This window comes from Rhamphochromis sp. 'chilingali' (genome assembly GCF_963969265.1).
Source record: "Rhamphochromis sp. 'chilingali' genome assembly, chromosome: 1".
Classification (NCBI taxonomy): Eukaryota; Metazoa; Chordata; class Actinopteri; order Cichliformes; family Cichlidae; genus Rhamphochromis; species Rhamphochromis sp. 'chilingali'.
This window is the reverse complement of record NC_137929.1, coordinates 27,467,636-27,481,792: the sequence shown is the minus strand read 5'-3', so window position 1 is coordinate 27,481,792 and position 14,157 is coordinate 27,467,636. Positions and strand designations below refer to the sequence as shown.

At 41.9% G+C, this 14,157-nt stretch overlaps 1 protein-coding gene across 4 annotated transcripts in view; it reads right to left on the bottom strand.

Moving 5' to 3' along the window:
• LOC308390792 (sodium/potassium/calcium exchanger 2-like) overlaps nt 1-6,302 on the bottom strand; it is a 49,160-nt gene extending 42,858 nt beyond the window's left edge. For 2 of the 4 annotated variants that reach the window (XM_080873075.1, XM_080873076.1), the window contains exons 1-2: nt 6,167-6,302; nt 4,044-5,120 (exon numbers count right to left, since the gene is read on the bottom strand). In XM_080873075.1, the coding sequence (XP_080729201.1) occupies nt 4,044-4,946 (903 nt within the window). In that variant the 5' untranslated portion in view covers nt 4,947-5,120; nt 6,167-6,302. The remainder of the gene's footprint in view (nt 1-4,043; nt 5,121-6,166) is intronic. The other 2 variants (XM_080873077.1, XM_080873078.1) reach the window with 1 other exon arrangement.
• Nucleotides 6,303-14,157: the final 7,855 nt, after the last annotated feature.

Below are 14,157 nucleotides of genomic sequence, written 5' to 3'. Positions count from 1 at the left end.
TTCCGCTATTGTTAATCTGCTGTACATATCTTTTTAGTCCTGCCACGTATGCTGCCATGATTCATAGGTCAGTGTAAGTATTAATGTTGTCTTAAAAAACATTCTTCTGAAAACTGCCAGGTAGAAGGACTGGACTGAAAATGAGCTAAAATCTGAATAAAGACTTTGAAAGACACTTCAGAAAGCCTGGAGAGATACTGGTTAAGATTCATCCCATATGAAGAAATTAAATATTTCTTATTATCTATTTTGAAATCCTTACTGCAAAATTTCAACAATAACAACAATAATAGCAGTAAATAACGTTCAACTTTAGTGTCATCTCTACCATCTAAACCCCAAAGACACTCTGTAATATTAAACAGAAATAAGAAGAATAAAACTCATTAACAGCAGGTAAGGATTATACCACAGAAGTTAATATGGCCTTAAGGTAGCAACCCAACTCTGTGGGCAAGTGTACTTATTGTGAGATTAAGCAACAGCTAATTACTCACTAGGTAAACAGAAGTACTAGCTACCATCAGGAAATGAAAAGGTAAATGCTTCCTTCCAATATCTGCTTGTTTCAAAGTTGTGGACATGTGGTCTTACAATGTGTGTTACTAAGCTTTTACATCACTTATTCCAATAAATTGTTTAAGCATTGCCTTTTATAACACCAGATATATTTGAAAGGGATCACTAAAATAAACTGAGCTTCCTTAGCATTAGCACCCATTAGCTTTCCAGGCTACTTTGAAAACTTAGCAAAGTTAGCGACATGCAGTACTGTAAGCTTAGCTGTAAATTTAGCTGGTGCTGTCTCTTGTGCAATGATGGAGAGAAAGCAGGAGCTAAAATTACAGCTATGTTAGCAATATAAACTTAAAGGATGAGCATGCTATGTCAAACTGCCATAACTTATCATATCAGTTGCACCTAACTAGTCTGATGTTACCCAAAGAACGTTAATGCTAAATGCTAATGTTCTGCTAGTAGTCACATAAACTTGAAAACATTCTTTAAGATTCATATTTTGGGAGTGAATGCATCCATTCACTTGTGCTAGCAGAGTTTATTTTCCACCTCCAAGTAATTCATTCATTGCCTGGTAAATAAGATTGAACTAAACTTCAAGTGCAGCCAAGATTAGCCTGCTGGAAGGAGTGTGAAACCCTTCATATGTTTTCACTCCCCAAACAACGTGAAGCCTTGAACTTGTTAAAATTCAAAGGTGCTGCTCTCCTATTTTACTGCATGTCCAGGTCGGGGTAAGTGCTGACCATTCATAGTTGTGCAAATTGGATTAAGAGATTATAGAAAATTGCACAAACTGATGATAAAACAACTGTACGCATATAACTTTCAGTAGCCTGTGCGTGGCTGTGGCAGTTCTCTTATTGTCATACTAAAAATGTTCAATCTAGGCCCACGGGATTAAATAAAAAAGAAGAAAGGAGAAAAAAAGTTTGACACCTCTGATTTGTCCAGTGATCGAAAAGCCAACAAAGCTCTCACCGGTTAACTTTCTGCCTGGAAGCTAAAGCATTACTTTCTGTGAAAATACGAGAAACAAAGTCATCTATTTTTATGTTACTGGGAGCAGAATAAACAAGACACACAAAAGAAACCCTTTGTGACAGAAAAAAAAAAAAGAAAAAAAAAAAAAAAGAGCAAGAACGTGGTACAAGCAGTTATGTAATGTGATGAAAGGTAGCAGTCACAGATGGTACAAAACTCACGGATGACTTCTAAATGCAGAACACCAAGCTGGGGGTTCACGTCAAACTCAGGATCTAATATTTCATAGCACTTACGGCATACATGCAGGATTAAACGGCTAGCTGCCAATTATCTTACCAAGCAACCCTCACATATCACAGCACAACATTTCTCTCCTGTTTAACAGTAACACAAAAGTGACACCCCAATCTCTTAAAGAACCAAATAATCTCAGGGAAGCCCCCCCTTTGTTAAACCATGTGTTTTACTCAAGGACATGGGACATAACTATACAGCCCAGCGTCCCTTCCATTGCAAGACTGCACCGCACCGCTGTATGGAGGATTAGGAACACCTTTGAACACATCCACAACAATGAACAGATTTAAGGGCTACTCAGTTCATCACAAAAAAAGCAAAAATAAGACTCAGTTTTATCTTGCCTAACATTTTTATGACTCATCGTACCATCCATCGCTCACGTATGAACTTGAGCATACACACATACACACGCGCGCCTGCTCGTATCAATTAATTCTCAAAATAACACTCGTGCCTTGAAATACACACGTCCCGAAAGTGTCAAAGCTTGATTAAACAAGGGTGTTTAGATGATTATGTTCTAATAATATTTGTGCCTTTGCAGTTCTATTAACCCTGTCGACCCAGACTGCAAAACAAAAAGAGGTCAACAGACAGCCTATATAAGTAATTATTTAATAATAATAATATTGGCATTTTTCACACATTTTGCTTCCTTCATAAGGGCGGATGCTGAGACTTGCAGCGTCGTATCGCTGTCCTCAATATAAGAGAGAGGAAAAAGCTCAGTTTGTTGTAAGGAATGCTGAGATGATGAAGGGTTTTAATCGAATCATCTGTCTTGCTCCCATTTTTTTCTCCCCTCTGTTAGAAGTTGCTTTAACGACAGACACAACACACGCGCAAGCTTCTCTGAGCCAAAGTTCCCAGAATCCATTGCAATTCAAGGTCAACTGACTCTTTTTCTGGCACTTGGCAAGTGCAGTTTTTTTTCTTGTGCATTATATGAAAACAATACAGCTTAAACAGCACACAGGTGCAAAAGGTAACTGCTTACATGAAGTGGGTGAATTTAAACAAAAAAAGAAAAGAACAGATCAGTTTATTTAAGTGTTTAAGTTTTTGAACAGCAGACAGGTGCTACCGACTTCGAGTTTTTCCCTCAGCATTGTGTAACCTGCTGTTTAAATATCACTTATGTACTTAGAATAAATCCCGATTTAGTGAAAGCTTTACAATGCATCCTTCTCCAAATTTCATTTCCATCTCATGTCACAAAGAAATCTAAATTCATCCGGATAATCTCTACACAAGTATCAAATTGCAGTGCGGTGTCTTTTGCCCTCAAGTGTCATTGGTGGGGGGGGTGAAAGTGAAATGAAGCAACACAGCGATTTTGACTGTTTTTATCCGGGAAGTATTTGATGTTTAAGCCTTCAAGCGAGGAAGGAAAAGAAAAAAAAAAAGAATTCCACTTAAGAGTAAATGTGAAGACACTCGCACAGGGTTGCCGTGCCAATTCTGAAGCCATTTACTTGGCGTGGTTTACCTCATCAAGCTGCGTGCGTTTGTGCGCTTCACGTGACAGTTTGGTTTTTTATGTGAGAAATCTTTAACTGCAGGAGAAAAAAAAGAAAGAAAGAAAGAAAGAAAGAAAGAAAGAAAGAAAGAAAGAAAGAAAGAAAGAAAGAAAGAAAGAAAGAAAGAAAGAAAGAAAGAAAGAAAATCGCTCCTGAGATTTTCCAAAGCATTTGGTTGTCAGACTGGGAAACAATTTGTAGAGCTTAACCCAGAATTACACATTTGATTCTGTTTTATTAATCCCACAGTGGAATACAGTATGCCAGCCCTGCACAGCAGCGACGAGTGAATCATACTGATGTACAATCAGTTTAGCAGTTGAAAGTGCTCCATCCTCAACGCCCACAGAGTTTTGATTATTTTTGAAATAATGAGCGTGTGCGATGGAAGACAGTAAAGCATATGTTTGGCATCACCAGTCACATCCTGGAAGATCTAAGAGATAAGTGAGGAGACAATGTTTCTATTTGAGAGAAAGGCGTTAGATACATATCATTTTAAAGCATGTCTCCACAGACAATTTAGGTTTGGGTTATCAGAGCAAGTCTGACTTTATTAGAGTAGCATCTAAAGCTGCGTGGAATGACTGAAAGGGATGAATGTGCCCATACCAGAGGAGACATCCGAGGTCATTTCTAGCAGCCAAAAATACTAAAACTAACGTCTGCACACCTACTTTAACTTCTTTATTGTTTGAAACTATCATTTCAACTCACCTTGGGTTGTACCTCTACTTCTACCACTTGGTTCTTGTTCATGCAATCTTTGACAAATCCTTCGACATTGCTGTTGAACTTCATGAAGATCACATAGGCGGCGTAGCCCGTGAGCAGCGTGATACTTTCCCACATGGAGATGACGTTATCCAGGAAGAAGATGATGAGCAAGATCAGATCCAGGATATAGAAGGATACGTCACGGAAGAGCGGCCACCACGTCAAGTTGAGGATCTCCTTGGAGAAGATGGCGCACATCCCAATGACAAAGAGGATGTTGAAGACGGCCGAGCCCACGATGGTCCCGATGCCCACATTGCTGTGCGAGATGAAAACGCCAATGACGGAGGTGAAGAGTTCTGGAGCTGATCCTCCCGCAGCCATGAAGGTGGCGCCCGCAACGTCATCGGAAATGGTCAGCTTTTCTGTGATGACTGTCAGCGCCGGGACAAAGAACTCGTCGCACACGATGGCTAACGCGATGAACATGTAGATCATGCCAAACATGTGGAGGACCACTGCTCCTTGGCGCCTCTGGGAGAGGGTAAAAATGTCTGGTGGGTACTCCCCCTGGCTGTCGTTGCTATCTGCTGTAGATTTCATGGCTATTGGCATGTCAGCTGACACGTTGGGGTCTCTCTGGTGTTGGGTAAAAAGTAGGGTCCTGTGTGGGGCCGACTGATGGAGACTCTCCTGGGGGAGCACTGGCTCGCTGACACCTCCTGAGTTCCAGGCAAAGGCACTGTAGGAGACAGCACTTAAGGCCACCAGACTGAAGGCCAACCCCAAGATTCGTGTGGGCCTGAACTTTTTCCTCAGACACCGACGGCCCAGCTGCTTACAGGCAGGACCCAATATGGGTCTTGGCTCTGGAGAATCCATGCAGGGTTGATCTGACCCCATGTCTATGCAGCTTTTGGTGTCCTCTCTCTCAATAGGTGCGCAGAAGAGGGGAGAGTGGCGGAGCAAGTTTCACCGGAGACAACGCATCATGTCGTGTTTGGTTTCAAACTAACTGAATTGACAGTAGGTGTTTCCCAGGGTCTGGTTTGCCAAATGATGTCGTCATATTCGCCTCTGATGGACAGAACAAGGAAGAAAAAAAAATGAATACCGAGTGAGGGAAATTGAAGAGGTGATTTTGATATTTTACACAAGGTTTATTTGGTTGGTTATTAGTGGTCCTAAAAATCTAAGATAAATTAATAATTTGTAATCATTCTATCATAGTCAAACTAAACACACTAACATTAAACAACCAGTAAATCAGTGTCACTGTGGAAGACTCCACTATAAACCCACTCCCCAAAAAACATCAGGCTATAAGGAGACATGTAGCAAACAAGATCCAAGAATTAGAGCCATGCACGTGCGGCTTACACTGCTTAAAGCATTTTTAATACATATGACACGGACACTGTTTTGAACTGTTTCCATCTGAGAGGATGGAGGCAAGCAGTTAAACAAAGACGCATATTAAGGAAAAATACATGCAGAATTCACATGATCTGAAGTCTGAACATTTGCACGCAAATCCACCATGACTTTGTCATTTTTGGCCTCACAGCGGAACACCATGAGCCCCCCTACTACCGAGTGTATTTCTGAATCAACAGCACTCCACGTTTCCAAGTAAACCAATTCAAACCACAAGATATGCGAGCAGAGAGAAAACTTATCTCACTGACAGATTGATTGCAGCTGATCCTGATCGAACCCTTTCAATTCTGATTTTATCCAGCTGTTCAACAAAAATCATAATGAGTTTTTAAATGTATTTATCTATTTCCTGGGACAATATCAACGCAAAAGGCCGACGGTTTACGGACACCACAGGGCTGCAGTCCAAGATTGTAAACATGTAGCCTCCGACGACGCTGCGCAAGCGGAAGCACATCAAAACACGCACGCCGTGTCCTATTTGACTTTTCACTGATGCTGCACGGATGGTCTGACATACCAGCCCCACTGACAACTCTTTCCCCCCGTCTGCCCTTCATTAATGCATTCGCCCTTTCAGGGGTATCACCACATCAGAAACAGCTCTAAGCATCACCCTCACGAACGTTAAGTTCCCTGCCGCGGAGCATGACGCGTGGACAGGCTGCAGACCGCGTCCTTACCTTTGAAAGAGGCGAGAAAACAGCCGCACGGCACAGCAGCAGTTGCAGCAGGTTGAAATTAGGAAATCGTCTCCGTTGCCCTCTTGCTCTCATTGAGCAAAGTGTGACCGGTCTGAGCTCTCCAGCGACAGAGGAGGAGCTTTAGATTGAGGGGTGGGGTGAGTGTTGGGGAGGTGAAGAATGCGCTCACCTCTCTCCCTCAGAGCAGCAGCAGCATCTCTGCCGTCTGGGATGACAAAGAGAGAAAAAAATCTCCCAGTCGAAACGACCTCTCTAAAGTGGCAGAATATTGTGCTGGGCAGGGCTGACCACGTGAACCTGGCGGTTTATTATTAAAGCCAGGTAAGCGGCAGACAGCGCATCCGTCCCTCCGCTGATCACGCAGTGGGGGCGTTGGTGATGTTTCATTTTGAGGGAGGAGTTGCCGTGGTTACACAGCAAAGGCAGTATTTCCACTGATCCCCCTCCCCCGATGGCGGAACAGGTGGATATGCCTCAGCTTAGAAAATTTGTGTGCATGGCTGGGGTCACCTCAAGGTTACATGCGCGTGATGGATCCATTTCTTAAAGATAACCCTGGAGCCAAGCGATGCAGCACCGCTCATTTTAAAGAGCATGCTCCAGATAGAATTCAGCCTCTCTTTTTTTAAACCCCCCCGCCCCCAAATTACACCTCTGCTCGGTTTTGGGAAGGTTTGGTTTCTTGCCAAGTGTTTAATGAGATCATTCAGGTCCGCTGTCACATCTTTCTGTTCATCGTGGAAGAGGCTCTGCCCCAGCAGCTTAGCTTGGCTTACCTCAAGATGTAGAAAACAAGAGTAAAACGCAGCTGTTCTGTTTTCTTTCTTTTGCTTGTATGTTTAAACTTTACCGCATGATTATTTACTGGACTGATTTGTAATAATGTGCATTTACTTCCTGGTAGAGCGCGATCAATACATCAGCCCCCAGATTAGCTACTTGATTAGCTATATTATTTTTTATTGGTGGTGGGGTGTGTGTGTGTGTGTGGGGGGGGGCACTGGATAGATGACAGGGAAGAAACACCCTTCATGAGTTTTGATATTGCATATTTTGTCCGCTAGAGGGCGCTTTCTTCTGTTGGCCACAGGACAAAACACAAACAACCAGCTCATCCCAGCAGTCGGAGAAAAGGTAAAAGAGTTATCCACTTAAATAATTACATTTAGCAATTTTTTTTTAGGGAAACCTGTTAATGTATCATGTGTCTAAGAGGAGAAAAAATGGCGAATGTTTCAAATTTTCAAATCACCAAAAATCGATATCAGTCTTAAAAATCCCATATCAGCAATTGTCTACTTCCTGCAGTTTCACTAATTCATTTTCCCCTTCACATTTACTTGGCAAAGAGTTGAACAATATATTATGGATTAATCTGCACACTTAAGCCAGTTACCTTAACACCTCTTTCAATCATCACGTTTAACTACCTTTATAAAAGAAAAATAATTTCACATTCTTTAAATAGGAAATGTTTCTTTTGTGTCTTTTGGGACTTGTCTCTGTCTGTTGTAATGTTTCCAGCCCACCTGGAGGCAATGCAAACAGAAACTGAGTATAGCAGATTTAGCTCACCTGAAACCTTGGCTGATTGTGACCTACACCCGTTTTCACGCCTTGGCTCATGTGATTAGGTAGAGGATCATAAGGGGGTCCTTTGTCCCTCTTCGGGGGGAAACTCCCACAGGGTTTAAATCTGGGACTCTCCACCATTTGACCCTAGAACTGAAGAAGCTTCTCGGATGAGAGGTGAAACGTCTTCAAGCAACTTAATGAAGTCCAGACGCTTTTCTTTCCAAGCTCCTTAGAGTACGATGACCTGGATGACTGAGAACCTTCACAGACGACTTCCAGTGATCGAGAGGCGAATGATTGCAAGACCTGAAAGACGACAGTGGCCAACTTTAAATCTAATATGGTCATTTTTTATAAACTTTAAAGATCACATGAGCTTTATTGGAGAGTGGCAAGTAGAGTATGTACCCCTCTACACTGAAAGGAGCCAGTTGAGGTGCTTCAGGCATCTGATTAGGATGGCTCCTGGATGCCTTCTAGGTGAGATGTTTCAGGTATCCCCAGCTGGGAGGAGACTTGGATGAGACCCAGGACATGCTGGGTGGAACATGTTTCTCTGCTGCCTATACCAGTCTCCTTTGGTGTCCCCACAGACAAGCGGATGAGCTGGAGAAGGTGGCCTGGGAGAGGGAAGTCTAGACATCTCCTCAGACTGCTGCTCTGCAGGCCAGACCCAGATAAATAGCTGAAAATGAATGAATGGATGGATGAGCGTCATATTCCAATTTGTTCATTTTTTAATATGTCAGCCCATGCCACCTCTTCATCTCACAAAACCCTGCAGTAGTACACGGGGTAGCCATGATTCCCCCTCATGTCAAATAAGTCCCCAGCTACTTAGTAGCCTGTGGGACAATTCCTGTTGGACTGACACAGACAAATAATCTTTATGCAGTGTGACAAAGTATGTGTGACACTAATGGTCTGGTGCTGTATGACAAATCACAATTCACTGACCTCATTGATTTCCCCCTCTGCTAACCTCTCTTGTACCCTGTGGCTGTTTCTTGTTACCTAACAGGAAACACAGAGGCAGAGAGATTTAACTTACATCACATTATTGATAGCATGATCTTTTGTGACCAGTAACCATTATGGTTTTTGGTAAGGGATTTATTTGCGAAGTGAGCAGCTCTTGTACTGGTTGTTTTGTAAATCTACAAATTTATTAATAATGCAAAAACCTGTGGAGTTCCCCCTATAGCCTGGGTCCAGGTAGGTGTGAAAGTAAATCAAGAAACCTGATCTAAGTATTGATTTAATGACACCAAATGGCCAATAGCTGAGCCATTTTCATGCTTCCACACCAGCAGCACATCCTGGACTGGACAGAAACATGTTGTTTTCTCTCTCATGGATAGACATGCATGAAATGTCTCAGGAAATATCTTACATTTGCTGAAGAAGCACTGACTTGGTTTTTGCAAATTAAGTGATCAGAATTTGGTGGTCAAAGGTCTAAATGACTTTGTCCTGCAGTCTCTTGAAAAACACACTTCTCTGTTCGATTTGGCCACACTTTAATTTGGGAACACTGGTGGGAAAACATGAGCCTATTTCATTCACACTTGCAGTCCTGCTGCACATGCAGTAGAGCAGCATCACAGGTAGACACACGATGGTGCAAGTTATAAGTGAAATTAGCACCATTATTGGAAAGTTAAACAGTGATAAATATTACATATTGCATTTATACAGTATGAATGTGAACATTGTCTGAAATACAGACATATTGGATATCTTTAGTTTTAAAAACTCGCCCAACCAAAATTCAGTATCAGTCGGGCTCTACTTAAGCTATAATTGAGCCAGTGTGAGATCATGGCTGCAAACTGACTACAGATCTGGACGGACAAGTATGTGCCTGGTTACTAGATCATACAACTCAGAACAGGCTTTTTAAATGTTTTTGACTTCTTCAGGGTTGTCTCCAACACAACCATATTGTCTGTAAGCGTGTTTTTCAATTCGTCCATATTTATGCCTATCAGATGAGATCCCATCCAAGCTGTCAGCTCTTTTTCAACAATAGTCCCACAGCACACACGCAAGCCTCTCTTCTACACCCCCAGCACCGAGCGCTCACAATCTGGCTCCGTGTCGAGGATAAAAGTGATGACTGGTCACGGGTCATTTGGGTTGCGGTACAGAGGAAGGGTGATGGTGGCAGTTGTTTTGATATGTCTGAAATAGGTACTGTGACAAAAACAAATGACCCCTCCCCTCCACACCAGGCCCACCCAACCTACCCTCACTTTGGCCTGACAGCTAAATCCAAGCCTTTGTGTCCCACATTGTTGTAAGGATTTGTGGGCATTGGGGCACGGTGGGGCGGATAGATAGGGTGATGATAACCAAGCAAGTTTTTTCTGGTGAAGAGGGAAGTACAACTGACTAAAGCAAAGTACTGAGTTAGAGCTATTAAAACAAGCTTTTTGCTCTTATAGCTGAGGAAAGAAGTGAAATTGGAGTCTCAAGATAAGCTTTTTCTAAAAGACTTTCTCTGGATTAGATGTCGAAAGCCCCAAATTAATAACCCCACCCATCACAACCACAAGTCTCTACAAAGAGGCTTGAACAGACCACCTGCTCCTTAGGAAAAGGTGGAAATGAGATGCTCAGGAAGTGGCAAAAATGGCAGCATAAATATATTCAAAGCTCAGCATAAAACCAAGATTGTTCCAAGATAATGTGGGCGGGACCAATTTGTCTTAAAATGAGGGGGGGGGGGGGGATTCATTTTAGCAGAAGTAGTGCAAAAGGGATTAACGAAACGATAATCCACAAGCAGGTTTGATCGCCGGGTGCTGGGCTGATTAGATGCAAGCACACACTGTGAAAGTGAAACCCTGCTTTCATGGTATATGTTAGCGCACGTTAGTCCAAAACTTTTCAAACTGGTTTGTAATTTTTGATTTCTGTATTTTCTTTTGTTTATTTATTTTTTTAAACTACTCGTTGTACTAGGATGGGGTGAAGGTGTTACATCATTAACGTGCTGATGTTTGCTAGTACCGCTGAAGTTGTGTGTGTCACTGCACTCAAACAAAACTTTCTTTGCCCTCATAAGTATAAAGCAATAGTCTTAAGTAAAGTGCAACTGAAATATATGAAATCAGAAGGTTGATTTATCCAAATAATTATTCATTAAGGAAAATATGACTGGTATAATTGAATGTATACCAATCAAGTAAATGTCATTTGACCAGATTCCAATAACTTTAATGTTTTACATTGTACTTGTGTTGAAAAATCCCCTGTAAATTTACATTGAGTCAAATTGCAGTCAGCACTTTCTGCATTTTTATGAGTGTCGATTATGAGCTATTTGGAAATAAACCACAATACTGAGCAAACTGAAATCTGTTCAAATTTTTGAGACCGTAAAGCAAAACTCATTAAAGTTTATTCTGAGGGAATCGAAACACGTGCAATCCTCCCAGTATTGCTGAAACATTTCAATGAAACCTAAAGAAGTCAGCTTCCTGACCTTAAAAGTCACTGGACATGGTGCTTTCAATTCAATTTTATTTATATAGTACCCAAACAAAATAACAGTCATCTCAAAGCACTTTGTATTGTAGGGTAAAAATAATAGAGAAAACCCCAACAATCAAACAAACCCTTAGGAGCAAGCACTTGGCAACAGTGGGAAGGAAAAACACCTTTTTCACAGGAAGAAACCTTCAGCAGAACCAGGAAGTGGCAGCCATCTACTGTGACCAGTTTGGGCTGAGGAAGACAGGACAGAGGTATACTGGGGAAGAGAGCCAGACCACCCTGCTGCGTGCAACTTTTAATTATAAAACTGAAACTCTTTTAAATTAAAAACAAAACATGACCTGAACCACAGTGAAACGGCGGTTTTGTATTTTTGACCTGGTTAATCTTAACTATATTTTTATATAATTGTTCAGTACTTTGAATTTAACTAGTGTGTCCTCCAGAGTGTGTTATGGTCAAGATAGTCTGGAAAGTGACAGAGATGCTTCAAAAAGCTGAATTTCCTACGTGTGCCTTTTATGTCATTACCCTAAAGGTTCAGAGGAAACTTCAAAAAGCCCCGCACATTAACACTCGGGCTTGATTTAAAGCTACATTGTGCATTAAAGTAAGAAATACTATCATGAATGGATTTCTGTGCTGGGGTCATGAAGTCACCTGAAGCAAATCCAATCAATCTTTGCCTTTTGTGACCTTACTGTATTTAATAATGGCGGGGCAATGCTAAAGCAGAACAAGCAAGAAAAAAAATCATATCGATTTGCTCTCTTCATCCCTCATGTCACATTTCTAAAAGCAGGAGGGACAGCACGTGCGGGGTGTCCTTGTGACCTTTGGTGGTGCAACATGCCTTTCAATATTTCATGGCTTTTTTTTTATCCATGGATGTTTGATGAGTGCCGGGTTTGAGTAAATAACAACCTGACAGTGCAGCAAATATTCTTTGGCTGTTATCTGCTATTGAGAAGCGTGGTGTGAAGGGGCACGGCATTGATACAGGGTGCGTGCTGCATTATAAGGTTAATCCTTATGTCAACAGCCCCACAGATGGACTGACCTGCTGGGCGGCAGTGAGTTTATTTTGGGTGGGGTGGGGCGGGGGGGGGGGATACATCAGTGCTGTCTGTCTGGTTTCGACGAGCAGGAGGTGTGGGTGAACGAGACGGGGTAAAAACCAGACAAGTGAGGGGAAAAAAAGTCAAAAAATGTTTCATGCGCCGATGTCATTAGGAAGGCGAAAGCAGAGCTGTAATCCTATTTTAATCGCAGTGGATTTATTAAACAGGAGCAGCAGGTTTAAATCTCAGCAGATTACACAGACGGCCCAAGGAGATGTGGAGAGGGGGGGTCGGAGAGGGTTGCGTAATCAAGTGCACTTAAGGTGATATGGTTCATTTTTGACAAGTCAAGACTGACGGAGGGGGGTCGGGGGGTCTTTAAAATACAGAGAAGTCACATCCTCTCAGATTGTGAGGAATCGGTTGATGTTTTGCTGGATCAACACCTACATTTCTAATGTTTTGGAATAATTACTTTTGGCGAAGTTAAGACAGAGTGCCAGCTGCAGATGTTACTAATTATTTGGACAAGTGTGCGTGAGCCTTGGTGTCCCTTGGTGTTGGTGCAAATCTCCTTGGCATCCTTTGTAGAAGACCGAAGAATGGGTTAATCCCAGGTCACGTCACATCTGGACTTAATCAAGTCGGTCCCTTAACAGATCAGGAGGAACATGCTTCGACCTTCAGAGGTCACCAGCAGTAAGAGGTTTTAGAACAATAGCAGTGTGAGAGGCTATTCTTATTAATCACACAGAAATCTTAGAGCAAATTAGACAGTTTCCCAACCTTCACAAAATACACAGGTAAAGGAACTGAAGGTGATTTTCTCCCTTAACTTACCCTTTTCAAAAATTTCACTTTAAGCATCATTGAATTGTATAGGCTGTCATTTTTATTGTAAAGAAAGGCAGAAAATATTTAAACTCATTCACCTTCAAAGACAGTACGAAATACTGCTAAACTTGGCACAAGGTCTAAGTTAAGCACCAAACTAGACAGTTCAATGCCCTTAAAATGGACTCGTAAGATACCAGCACACTCTTCAGAGTGTTGTCGCTGAACTTTGCCTTTGCCAAATGTTTCGTGTAAAAGATTGCCAAGCTCTCCATCTGTTGGCTGAGCGCGGCAAAGCAAGCTTGGCTTGCTTGTGACAAAGCCCAACTTTTTGATAGGGAGCCATTTTGAGTCCTTTCTCTCATCTTTAGAGGTGCAGCAGGTAAGGTGTGTTGTTCAAATACCTGGACTTTTGTTTTATCACCATCTTTGCTATACGGTGATGTGATGAAGAAAGTGCACTTAGTGGAAAATGTTGACTTTTTATGACATATTTGGACAAGCCAAACCTTTTTTCCTCTTTGAAAACAGTGACTTTCACTGAAGGTAATCTAATGTTATGGAAGTGCTGACTGGCAACAACATAAAAACTGTTTTTCAGTCAACAACAAAAACACAGTGTGCAGTGGAAAAAGTTAGCAAATCTTTGACCTGAGAAACTAGTAATAATTAAATAGAAATAACTTCCTGTATGAAGTGATACCCCAACATCTTTCATCACTGTTCAGTTGCAAGTTGTTTTCCTCTGTAAAAGGTTTACTTCTAGTCGATTAACCTCGAGGGCTCACAGACTTCAACAGGCGTTGAATGAATTGTTTCAAGCTGCCCAGACTGTGAGACATTGAAGGAATCCCCCAAAATAACAATATCCACTACCATGCTCCAAAAGGTGGGAGCTTCGTGCTTGGACACTTATCTTCATTGTAGAGGGGGTGTTAAACATAAGGCCCGGTTGACCAGAATCGGCCCAGCAAAGAATCCAATTTGACCAACTGGGCA